Source organism: Anomaloglossus baeobatrachus, chromosome 2 (assembly GCF_048569485.1).
Source record: "Anomaloglossus baeobatrachus isolate aAnoBae1 chromosome 2, aAnoBae1.hap1, whole genome shotgun sequence".
NCBI classification, from domain to species: Eukaryota; Metazoa; Chordata; class Amphibia; order Anura; family Aromobatidae; genus Anomaloglossus; species Anomaloglossus baeobatrachus.
Genome location: NC_134354.1, coordinates 560,485,389 through 560,499,271, shown reverse-complemented (window position 1 = coordinate 560,499,271; position 13,883 = coordinate 560,485,389). Strand labels below are relative to the sequence as shown.

General features: G+C 38.4%; 1 protein-coding gene across 1 annotated transcript in view; it reads right to left on the bottom strand.

The window, feature by feature from the left end:
* Positions 1–3,076: 3,076 nt before the first annotated feature.
* The window catches only part of CLYBL (citramalyl-CoA lyase), a 504,570-nt gene continuing 493,763 nt past the window's right edge, over positions 3,077–13,883 (bottom strand). Inside the window, 2 exon segments of the mRNA XM_075334351.1 lie at positions 3,077–3,547; positions 3,549–3,638. Of these exon segments, the coding sequence (XP_075190466.1) occupies positions 3,428–3,547; positions 3,549–3,638 (210 nt within the window). The 3' untranslated portion in view covers positions 3,077–3,427.

Below are 13,883 nucleotides of genomic sequence, written 5' to 3'. Positions count from 1 at the left end.
AATCAGTTCGAAGAAGAGAAAAATGCCCTTCATAAAAAAACTGCTTAAAAAAACCCCCAAAAAACTAAACAATACACTTTTTCCAAAATAATTTCTGTGTCCGATCCATAAAAAAAGCAGTGTGAACATTATATAAAGCCTAGCGAAGATCACATACTAATATGCATATTGACATATCTTTATATTGAAATTGGGCCCTAAGACCTGTTTCACACAAGAGTATTTGTCATCTGTATTTGATCCATTTACTATAGTGTTACTGTAAAGCAATAAGTCTATCACTTTTTTTTGTTTTAATTTCTTTTTTTAAAGAATTGTAGCATATGCGATTTTGATCCATTTTACAGATAGACAATGTCTATTAAAATTGATGCAGAGTACTTAAATTATGGATGTGTCAGTATTTCATCTGTGTTTGCATTAATTGCTATTATTTGTATTGGGCAAAAACTGATCAAACACTGATGCATCTTGTTGCATTATTCATCCGTATTATGACTATATAATAATGCGCTTGTGAGACAGAAGCTTTCAGCTACTTTCATTCTGCAGAATTTTGATCAATATTTTGCATCCGTTTTTGTAAGTCAAAATCAAAAATGGAATTCTAGAGAAAAGAAAAACTATAATGGAAAGACTTGTACCTCTTCTGCGAATTCCTTAAATCACATCGACTTCTGCAAGCTCCATTTAGACAAATGGGATAATAGCAGAGATTTCTATAACAAATCTGCTACATGTGAATGCACACTTAGGGCTCTATTCATACAACTTTTCTATATTTCTGAAAACAAACATATTGCAAGCTATTGTTTAATACTGGATTTTTGTTCGATTTCTTACTGCATTTTTTCATTACAAGTAATGTGATTCACAAATTATGTATTTCTGTGATTTGTAATATACATAAAACTGCAACCAAAAATGCAAAAAAAGACAACAAAAAGTTAACACAACAAGAAAAAACTAAATATGTCTATGGTAGAAAATGCAACAGAGTAAGAAAGTAAAATTCAAAGCATTCTCTGATAAAAACAAACAAATAACAAAGAAAAATGCAATTAAAGTGTAAAAAAAAGAATCCAGCCCAAACCAAAAACAAAACACAAAATATGTATTGCTTTTCTAATTTCGCTTTCAGCTTTTATCTGACTAGTATCTTTTGACAAAGGAAACACACAAAAAAAGTGATAAAATATTGCAGTTTCTTTTGAGAAAGAATTCACTATTAAAGTTTTAAGCAGTAAGGCCCACGATTGGTTTGTATTTTTTTACATCACTTTTCTTGTTATCTTTTTGTGCTTTCGTTCACATTTTTAAGACCAAATTTATCAACATGGTGCACGTCATTAGTGTATATTGTGCAAAATAAAAAATTATCTAAATGTTTCTGTCTGTAATTATTTTTTCAATGCTTTAATGCAAAGAGTTGCACGGTTTGCAAAATTGTGCAAACAATTTTGTCATAAAATGTATCACTTCTGGAAGGGCTGAAATACATTAGAATCAAATTTTGCAACTTTTCAAAAGTTTCAAATGATGAATCAAGTGAAAGTATCTTGAAATGCACAACCCTGCCCGCATTGGTGAACGTAAAAAAAAGTGAATACATAAATAGAGTTAAAAAAAGGCACAAATGGAAAAAAAAGGCGCAAAACTCTTAAAACTCATTAAAGAACAGGCGCAAGAGCAACAGTAAATGGGGTCCATTATTCACAGAAGGCGTAAATAAGGATAAAAGCATTTCTCAAGTTTAATTTAACAAAATCATTTACCATATGTGTAAAAAATATTTTGTGGTGAAAAAGGAATAAGTCAAACATGATCGTTCACGCATTAGTTAAGTATTTCATATGTTTTTCCATCCAAAAACAGTTTTAAAGACCACTCTTGATCCAGACCATAAATACTGACACATTAGTACTTCCACTATACATTACATGCTCACCATCTTCTCTGAGAAGACCACTTTTCAATGTGATAATCTTAAAGACATTTCTCTGTATCTATAAACACCCTGCCTTCTCAGATTATGGCATTTTGACCCATAGATTTCAATATGTTCATTAATGTGCCTTAAAATGCATAAAAAACACAAGTACAAACAGACTTTACCAAATGAAAAGCCACTAAAAGCATCAGAAACAATTTGAGAAAACTACAAGCTTTTTACTAGTTCTTTGATCCCGTTTTAATTAGGGTGTGTTCACATGTTTTGTATTTTGCTGCTTGTTTTTCTGTTGTTTAGTTAAAAGAAGGCAGAACAATATTTACTGTCATTGAAAAATGCATACATTTATACATTTCTGGCCCGATTTGGAGAAAATAATCTCATTAATGAATACCCAATGTCTCCCACAAAGAGTGTCAGGAGTGTCACAACAACTTAAAATCTCTGAAACGCTTTTGATGCACATGAAGCAAATAGATAAATCTTTTCGGAGCACTGGATAAGCACTTCGACCATAATGATCTATTTTTTTTTTTTTTATTATTATTAACTTGCTGACATTTTGAAAGCTTCAACTCCATTGTCACAAAGCTGACGGTTTAATCAGGCCCGGAGAGCACTTATCCGAGTTCTCCCTGTGAAATTAAGACACCTTGTAATGTCCTTCTCATCTCCTCCCCCCTTCAGAACATAGGACGGTCATACCAACAATTTATATATAATGTGAGGGTTAATCTTCTCTCCTCATTTACTGCAACACTGGGGAGCTTATATTTAGCAAGAATAAAGTGCACCTTTCCTGCACTATGGACCCTGCAGAACACTCGGTGGACACAGTGTGTTAGCACCTATCTAGTGAGAAGATGAATGGTGTTTTCTATTTACCCATTTAAATAAACAGAGCAGCCGTCCTGGGGTGAGTGTGTAAGGGCAGCTCATAGAGAGGTTGGTGCGTGGCATAGAACTTTCTATTCTGCTCCTTTCTTTAAGAACAGTCCTGGGTGCCGGGGCCACAAAGCCTCATGATTTAATGAGGAACAGAAACAAAATGTCTGATTGTTGCTGTTTGAAGCTTCATTCGAGGCCTCTGGCACCACAAGCTGATCTTGTGCAGCTTCAATACCCCTGGCCCTGAATATAAGAGTACACACTGAATAGGGGACAATGGCCGCTTGTTATGTTTATTTACCCTCACTACAAGCTGGGTTAACCTCTCCAAAACAGCTTGGCTAAGCCAGTTAACAAGACGCAGCATATGACCTGTGGTGGTATCTCCAGTGTCATGTAAATGCAGCAGCACAGGGCCATCCTGCACAAGTTTATGGCAGTTCAGCCCTTGTCATCCTCTTTTACATTTTTATAGGGGAAAAGCAGGATAAATGGTGGTGCCCAGAAGAAAGTCAGGACTGAGAGCTACTGGAGGTGACTTTTATTGTAATTAATGACATACATGTACAGAAAAGAAATGCATCGTGATCATTCTAATATCAATGGCTTCCACTGTTCCTCAGAACATTTCTCAAGTCTTCCTCCATCTTCTAAGACAAGCGCTGTATGGAGTGGACTCCCGGCGAGAGCTTCATTTAACAGATGATTCGTTCTTGATGGCTGTGGCAAGCGTAACGATGTTCTGTGCCTGCTTAAGCAAGGGCATGTCTATCATACTCCCATGGAAAGTGAATGCCCCCTGGAACACATCAAAGGAAAAAGACCACAAATCAGATCTTAATATGTCTCTTTCTGTACACGCCACAGCAGCAGCCTTCAGGTGATCAACACATCCAGCCACCTACAAACACATAACATCAGGTACATGGAAGACAGGACAGTAATACAGTAGTCAGAGACCAGCAGGAGAGAACATGTCTTATAATATTAGGACATTGAGCCATTGTGTCACAACCAGTCCCAGCATACTCTTGCAATAACATATCAGAGAGACATGGACAGCTGGAGATACAGAAAGTTTTCATCTAGTACCAGTGGTGTAACATGTAGCTTATTGGCCTCAATGCAAAATCTCTCACAGGGTCCCCAACTTTCATATGTTTTAGTACTGGTCGTTTCACATTGGCCAAGTGTACCTTTTGGGCTTTCCTTGACTCCAGAGCACGGGTGCGATGGTAACCCCTGCCCTCAATATAGTTAAACCTCCATCTGACACCAGTACTTGTAATAACAAAATGTAAACACTGCACACACACTTCAATGGGTTTTCTTTATTCAGATATTACATTAGTAATTTAGAAATTTATGTAGAGATTTTGGACTACACTATAGATCAAACTAGAAAAAACACAAATTTATTGTATCGTCACCAAATATGTTCAGTAAAAATATATAAATAAAACACAGTTCTATATTTGCAGAATACAACCATATCAATTCAATATGCCATATGGCAGTCCGTTTTTGGGTTTGATTAGGTTTTCAGTAGCCAGAATCTTTCCTAAGACATTTGTGGCATATGACGCTATCTTTAACATACCAGAACCCTGGCAGTAATTCTTCCTGTCTATAGTAGAGTTATGTCAATCCTCTTTTACGGCTACACTACAGTTGTATGTGCTACAAGCTTAATTTTCTGATATTTATTACAGGAGCCAAAAAGGGGGCACTTGCAAATGTAGTTGCATATTGCCAGTAATATTCTGGCTAATTACCTTATATATTTTTACAACTTATTCACAGGCAAACAATATTCATTCCCTGGAAGTTGCCTATAACCGGCTTTAGTTCAGCCCAGTGACCAGGTTTTGGGATGAAGATGCAGGGGAGCATATGTTTTCTTGCGATAACCGGCTTTGATCTGTCTGAATTTTTTTCTTGCTAGTACATAAAGCCAGTTTGTGAACAGGCTTAAACTATTGTAAAATCTCCTTGTTATTGTACAGGGCATACCTTATACCCATAATACAATGGAAGCAAGCTCATTTATTTTCAAAGTGCCTCCTCAACTACATATATCTTAAAGCAATGGGTGTCAGCTGGGGTTTATATCAAAATTAAACTATTTAAGGCCATGTTGTCTACAATAATTTTTACGTGTAAGAAGACTTCATCAATTTTCAGGTCAGGAGCACATTACAGAAAAAAAGAAAATTGGCATTCAGCAACTAGTTGTCAAGGACAATCGCTAAATCCAAGCTGGCAGACGTCCACAGCTGTCATTAAACTGAATCTATGAGAAGGGTGAAACAATAATCATCCTGAAGATTTTAACATCTTCGCTGCCAGAGGCAGGAAATTTCCCAGCAGACACCCAAAAAGCATAATCTATACATCCACCTTTATGCCGGGATGATCAATATCGGAGACAGAAAATTATCACATTCATATAGTGATATCTATAGATAGAACCTTTAGAAATACCTATCATGCAATTTACAGGATTTAGGAATGTATCCTAGAAAATAAACTAGGGAAAAATTGACAGGAGATTTTAAAAGTTTCAGAAATTTTCATCCACTTAGGCCACTTGCACATTTTGGAAAAGAATAAAAGTGCACAGCGCAATAAGGTCTTATCCACGTAGGTATGAGAAGGAAGGGGAGAACAGCGATGTGAGACACAACCACTGTCAGTGAAGATATCAGCTGCTGTAGTATCCACTGGTGTGCATAAAATAAACCAGAGGGCGCCAACTCAATCTGCGCTGCTAATTTCAATGAATATTCAGGAAGATTATTAAATCAGTGGTTTACTGTCAACGCGTTTCACAGTCACTCTGACTTCCTCAGAAAGGAGGTACAGTGACTGACAAAACGTGTTGCCATTAAACCAATGATTTAATAATTGTCTTGATCTTCACTGAAATCAGCAGCGCAGATTGAGTCAGCTTCCCCTGGTTTATTTCATCACATGTTGAGTATATCAAATACTCAAGGTATGCATGCGGCATGTGGCCTGAAAGGATTTTCTAGAGTTTTCTTTTCTGAAGATGCATTTTTTCTTTCTTGTTGGGATGTCACATTTTAATGAAAGCTGCTTTGTTTTAGATAGTTTTTGGTATATGGTTTTGACAAAACTATTGATATACTTATGTTCAGATTACATACGTTTTTACTGGCTTTTCTTCTGCATTCTATGCAAGTCTATGGGGAAATTCTTCATATAAAACTCAGCAAATCCGCAAGAGAAATTGATATGTGGTGGATTTGCATCATTCTACAGTTCCAGAAAAGTGGACGGGATTTATAGAAATCTAAAGTCCACTGTGCATCTTTTTTACGCAAACTGACCTGCGGTGCGGGTTTCACATCTGCAACATGTCAATTTCTCTTACACGTCTGCAGAGTTTTATGTATATACTTTCCTCATAGAATTGTATTAGATGTAGAGAATCTACAGCAAAAAATCCATATGCAATTTTAGTGCATTTCCGTTGCGGAAATACACTAAAAACACACATAATCTGAAGATGTTAGTATCAATAAAGTTTTGAAAAACCAAATACCAGAAAATATGAAAAATAGAGAAGCTTTATGTAAAGCATGACGTACCAATGAGAAACAAGAGGTGCGGAGTCAAAAACACAATAAAAACACTGAAAAATGTAGTGAAAAAACCCAAGTAACCAAATTTACATAATTTGTGCAGAGATGCTGCAGAATTTCTGCAACATTAAAAATTCACCAAATACTCATGTGAACTCACAGTCAGAAACTAGTGACAGTTTTGTAGCCTTGTCTGTCATTTATACTGCGCTTTTATTTTTGTGTAAATTTTACAGATAAAAAGTGAAAGTCACCTGAAGAATGTTCCAATCACTTCTTATAACCACTTCTTGGCTTTTGAAGCCTGGAGCGGTTAAAAGAAGTTAAAAGAAAGATAGAGCATGTGTACAGCAAGTCGTTTTGACATTAATGTGCTTATAGTAATTATTTTTATTATTGTTTATTGAGCGCTTTATCAGGCTAGTCCTATACCCTTAAAGAGCAAAAGATATTATACAAGTTGGTATTTAACAGCAGTAATAACTAAACCAAATAATAGCCCCAAATAATAGCCCATAAAAGTAGATTACTCTAGTTATTGGAGTAAACATAGACACAAAAAGTGACACACATTAATAACCTTGCAAATTGTTTCAAATTGAGCAAAATTTTCCAATTTGGCACCGTGCTTACGAAAACTTTAAAACATGAGTGTGGAGAGGTAGGAGGGGGCATGGTGAACAACTTTTTGACAGATTTATTAAACTTTAAGCCAGAAAATATTGCACATTTTGGCATAAATCTACACTTGCTCATAAGAGGTGAAGATTTAATTTTCTGACTTTAGGCCAATGTAAAACTATGCCAATTTGTTCTTTCAGAAAATGTTTTATTAAGTTTCCAATCATAAAATACAGAGAATGATAGAAAGAAAGAACGAAAGAACGAATGAAAGAACGAACGAAAAAACGAAATAAAGAAACAAAAAAAGAAAGAAAGAAAGAAAGAAAGAAAGAAAAAGAAAGAAACTTACCTTACATTTTCATTATAAACATATGGAAAATCCTACATAGTCCAATATAGATATAAGAAATCGCAAAGCAAAAAGTATTATTAATTCAAGTTTAACATTAACAGTAAAGCCATAAAAGTAGGCCTATGATTTAACACTAAAAAGAAATAAAACCTGGGAGAAGAAAAAGAGGAAACAGAAAAGGAAAGGTGAAAAAGAAGAGATAAGTAGAAAAAAAAAGAAGGAAAAAGAACAAAAAAAGGGGGTTGGGAGTTTATTCAATAGCCAGACACTTCCACTTATAAGATAAGAGAACAGGAATGACTAGGAGAAGAAAGCCATAATGCAAACTATGGGCCTTCCTTAAAGGATGTCCAGGGAAACCCGGTATGCCGCTTTTAATAAACCTGGCACAATTTACGTCAATAATGATAATATTTTTATTTATTTTATTAAGATTGAAGTAAAACATTTTCCCCAATGTCTCCTGCATAAAATAGTTGCAAAAGAAATTCCTGCCAATAATAATTACTCAGATTCCAAACTTCTTGAGGTTAACTTGATTAAAATTATATACTATATCTACTAAGCCATAAAGAGTGAAGCCATGGTAATATCGTAAGTCCTGTAAGGTTGCAGTCAGACAGGTCCCAAACGAGAGGTAGGTGTCACCGACATGGCAAGCTTCTGTGTTGTAGGACCCGGAGAAGCAGGCTCCAGCCCATATAGTGCTGTCAAATGTTTCTTTTTAATGGACCTGGATGCTGGGTCTGGGTTTTAGGAAAGAGCAGAATAGTAGGGTGAGACTGGTCATTATATTTCTAGGTTTTGCAAAGAATTTAAAAGGCAGCGAAGCTGCTGCAGAAGGTGTCTGTTTGGACATGTGGAAAGACCAATTGTGTTGGTCAGTCCTGATCTAGCTAAACCCTAGTATTATCTGAGTGGCTGAGCCAAACTGCTGTATGGACTATTTTGGTTATGTTTCTGCTTTATGCCGGAAGGCTGTACATTTGTTTATGGTAAATGTTTATGACATTTAACCACATTACGACCTATGATGTACTGGTAGGTTATAGGTCATGTCCCTACTTTTGATGTGGGCTCGTACGCTGAGCCCGCATCTTTCCCTGCATGTTGGCTGAACTAATCAGCCAACATATGTCTCTAAAGCCTGCTTTACACGTTGCAATTTCGCATACGATATTGTATGCGATTTGCAACGCCCCCATCGTATGTGTGGCATGTTCAATTTGTTGAACGTGCCGCACAAATGATTAACCCCCGTCACACGTACTTACCTTCCATACGACCTCGATGTGGGCGGCGAACGTCCACTTCATGGAGTGGGAGGGACGTTCGGCGTCACATCGACGTCACGCGGCAGCCGGCCAATAGAAGCGGAGGGGCGGAGCTGAGCGGGACGTAAACATCCCGCCCACCTCCTTCCTTCTGCATTGTGGGTCGGGAGCCGCAGGACGTAGGTAAGATCTGATCATCGTTCCCGGGGTGTCACACACTGCAATGTGTGCTACCCCGGGTATGATGAACAATCTGACGTGCAATTCTAGAGAAAGGTACGATGTGTATGCGATGAACGTTTTAACGTTCAATCGCAATCGCACGTACTTGTCACACACTGCAATGTACCTTACGATGCCGGATGTGCGTCACTTACGACGTGACCCCGCCGACACATTGTAAGATACATTGCAGGGTGTAAAGCAGGCTTAACAGTCGAGGGTGGATCAGAGATGCGCCCGCGGCTGTTAACCCTTTCACGACCTTGGACATATATACACATCCTAGGTCGTGTCCCCTTGTAACCGCAGGCTCTGCTGGCTAGCATACGGTAATCCCCACACGTCTGCTGATCCGATCAGCAGACATGTGCGGCTACACACTTCTTTTTTTGAACCAAATTCTGAATTTTTTTAACCCCTTAGATAAAAATAGAAGTATAGATGTTTGGTATCTATGAACTCATACCGACCTGAGGGATCATATAGACACCCTATTTTTACCACATAGTAAACAGTGTGAATAAAAGACCCACAAAACAATCGTGCAATTGCACTTTTTTGCAATTTCCCCACACTTGGAATGTTTTCCCCATTTTCCAGTACACTATTTGGTAAAACAAATGTTTTATTCAAAAGTACAATTTGTCCCGCAAAAAATTAAGCCCTCAAATGGCAATATTGATGGAAAAATAAAAAAAAGTTATGGTTCTTGGAAGAAGAGGATGAAAAAACAAAAATTAAAAATAGAAAATCGCCAGGGGGTGAAGAGGTTAACCAGTTCAATTCCTCTGTCAATCTCTGAAAGTGGGATTTAACAGTCACTGGCAGGGAGAGCGTCATTACCTGCTCCCATTAGAGGCCCTATCATGTGATCATAGGGCGCCGATGGATTTTAATGACTGCCAGGGGTCAGCTGATGACCCTTGAGCCTGTGATGACAAACTTCCTGTGAACGTTTGCTGTGAGCTGGCATTTATAGGAGATGATTTTTTTTGTACAGCGCACAAGCTTCAAGTCCCCTAAGGGGACTAATAAATACAATAAAAAGGGTCAAAATTACCGGCCCTTTTGCCCCATTGAAAATAAAGCAAGAAAATAAATAAAAAAAATACACATATTTTGTATAGCTAAGTCAGAAATGTCCAATCTACCAAAATATATAAAAAAAAAAAATCAGATCGGTAAACAGCGTATCAGAAAATAGATTCAAAAAGATAAATTCAACAAGAGGCAATCAAAACATTGCATCTACCAAAAAATGGTGTCAGAAAAAACGTCAGGTTAGGGTACAAACCCCCTTCCCCTGATATAGCCTCAGATCTCGAAAAATTTTACGGGTCTTGGCCAGTCTTACCATATAGTGAACATGGTAAACAAAAAACATTTGTGGAATTGCTATTTGTTTTGCCATTTCACAGCACTTAAATTTTTTTTCCTGTTTTCTTGTACACTATATCGTATAATTAATGGTTCATTCAAAAATACAACTTGTCCAAAAAAACATATTGACGAAAAAATAAAAAACGTATGGTTCTTGGAAGAAGGAGAGGAAGAAACGGAAAATCGCCAGGTGATGAAGGGGTTAATAAATCTGCCAGTTTGGACACAGATACTATGAGACTGTGTGAACGCTACTATATGCCAAGGAGTGCGAATCCCTACAGTACCTATAAAGCAACTGCCATGTATTTGAAAAATATAATTTAAGTATGTCAAAAAGGCAGAAAATATACAAATACTCGGTGACATTTTGATAACTCAAACATAAGTCTAATCTATAAAATTATTAATAATGTGTTTAAGACTGTGCTCACTTGTGTGGTGTATTTTATTCCACACCTGCAGCAAAAAAAAAAAATCACTGCAAAAATGTTCTGGTTTTACCACGATCCTGGAAAAAAAAAATGCAAGTCCGTAACTTGTGAATGCAGCCTAAAAGAGAACCTTACCTCTAAAAGAAACATCAGAAAATGGCCTACTAAGCTAATCCCAGGATTCTGCGGGCAATTATGTGATAATTACAATGATGTTTGTAGCTAAACTATGTGTGTAGTGGTATGCTATAACTATCAAGCAAAAACTTGACTCCAAAAGTAGAAAACAGTTATCCAGAGTCACTGGTTAGGTACAGTCAAGTGGCCAAGTCACCGGGTCATGGTTTGAAGAAATGTCATTGTGCATTTCTTTGAAATCCAGTGTAGACCCTTGCACAATGTGGGCTCAAAATGCCTCTGTAATGAGCAGTGAGCTTGGTGAGACTGAGGGTATACATTCTCGGCTCACTGTGTGTGACCGAGGTGTTCTGAGACCGGATGATGCAAGCGTCTACACTGGATTTCAAAGATGTCGACGCTACGTCACCTGGCTGGAGCAATCAAAGAGAAAGGATGACTGGGTGACTCATCCACTTTACCGTGCCACTAACAGGACTCGGGATAACGATTTCCTACTCTTGGAGACATGTTTTTACTTGATAATTATAGCAAAACCACTACACACATTGTTTAGCTAAAACATCAATGTAATTATCACGCAATTGTCTGCAGGAGCCTGATATTAGCTTAAAAGGCCATTTTCTGATGCCAGGTTTCCTCTAAAGGCAAGGTGTCGCGTTTTTTTATTTTTGTATTAAAAATAGTGATTGTGAAATCAAGTATTTTTAATACAAAATATAATTCACTGTTTATTTAGTTTTTATTTAATTCTATTTTTACTGAAACACTGGGCATTGGATCTGATAGTCACGCTCTGACCCCTAAAATTAACAGGGAGAGCCCTGGACTGTCCAGATCACAGCAGAGGGAGGTGATCGCCACCATCTTTGTAGAGCTCACAGTGTACACTGTGTGCTGCACTTTCCCCCTGTCACTCGCTCAGGATGTGCGAGTGCCAGCGATGGGCCGCCGCTGCTACCCCCCCTCTCCCCGCCGCTACCCTCCACCCCGCTACCCTCTCCCTCCCGCGCTCTCCCCACTGCTACCCTCACTGCCCCACCGCCAGCATCTTCTGTTCTCCCCGCCGTCACGCGCACCACTGCCCTTGCTCTTGTGTGCTCACCTCGGGCCTCCGCTCCTCAGCTCACCAGAGCACAGTATACTGAGGAGCACAGTATACAGCGGTATACAGCTGAGCACGGTATACTAAGGAAAGCGGTATACAGTGGGGCGATATTCACGGGCGTGCATGCGGCAAGGCATTGCGGGCATGCATGCAGCAGAGCATGGTGGGCATGCATGCAGCAGAGCATTGCATGCGGGCGTACGGCAGAGCATTGCAGGCGGGCGTCCAGCAGAGCATTGCAGGCGTGCATGCGGCAGAGCATTGCAGGCGGGCATGTGTTCAGCAAAGCATTGCATGCGGGTGTGTGTACTGTAGAGCACTGCATGCGGGCATGTGTGCGGCAGAGCATTGCATGCGGGCATGCGTGCGGCAGAGCATTGCATGCGGGTGTGCGTGCAGCAGAGCATTGCAGGCGTGCGGCAGAGCATTGCAGGTGGGCGTGCGCGTGGCAAAGCATTGCTGGTACCAGGCGTGCAGAGCACTATGTGGGGAGCACTATGCAGCTGTCCTTGGTGACACTTTAGACATATTAGGATCACTTTGCGCACTTGTGTCCCTAAACTTCATCTTCCCTTATCCTTTTGGAAACAGCCAGAATGGGAGGGGGAGGTGTGACATCACACACATGAGAGCAGATTCCACCCACTTTCACTGCAGTTGTAATGTGAACTAGTTCTACAGTAGTTCTACAGTAGGATTTCAGCAGCTGCTTCCCTAGTGTTTAAGAGTGGAAAATATTAAACTTTTAATTTTTTTTATATTTTGCGCAATTAAAAACAAATAATATTTAAACAAAACATTAAAACATTAATACTTTACATTTTTTTCGCTTATTTTTTTTTCAGTCGACACCTTCCCTTTAAGTTCAATACAGTGCAAATGTTATACTACTCTAGATAATAAAAGTGGTTCTCTGTGACTTTATTTTAAAGAGAGACCATTAATATTAGATTTTTTGGTGGAGCCCCAATAAAGGGGGTGTAAAAGATCCAGTGACCCATACGTTTCTTACACTGTTTGGTTTGTTCCTGTACTGACTATATCACCAAACTGCAATATTAGACGTAGCAATGAATGTGGAGGAGTCACTATGCCTCTGAAAACAATGGAATGCAGGGCTCTTGGAATTTGAAGACCTGGAGCCACAAACTGGTCACTATTCGTAAAAGGGTTGTTTTATATCTAAAATGTGTAAACAACTACAACACCAACCATACAATTCACAACAAAATGTCATCGTTGATAACAGAAATCGGTTTAAATATAAACTGTGAATTTGCATGAACTATTTTTAAATTCTGGAGGTATGAACAATCAGATTCAAGTTTTCAAAGGGTATCAACTTTTTTTTTCTAAAACTGATTAGCCATGAACTAAACATTATTATAATACATAATACAAATATGCATTTATATTGCAGAAATGTACTTTATTTTGAATAATTTTCCATTTATAAAAATCAGATACATCTTTCCAGGAAAAATGCCACTGAATTGGACTGACGTTTGGTTATAAGATTGGGTCACATTTTCAAGAACAAAATCTATAAGCAATATAAGCAATGCATCATGTGGCATAGAGTGGAATTTGATTTAAAAAGGTACATGTAATTTCAGGTTACTTTTCAGATTAAGCCGTTAATTAATAACTTGCATCCTGCATTTCACCAGTTTTCTCCTGCAAGATCGATTTGTAATTTAGCTGCTATGTTGTCTCCCTGAGGCCTCTGCCACACATCCGTGCCTCCGGTACGTGTTTGGCATTTTTTACACGTACCGGCGGCACGGAGACATGTACAGCAATGCTACCCTATGGTAGCAGGCACACACACGTAAAACCACACGGAACGTGTGTCCGTGTGCGTTTGTACGTGTGTGCGATTTTCAAAGCGCTGACATGTCAGT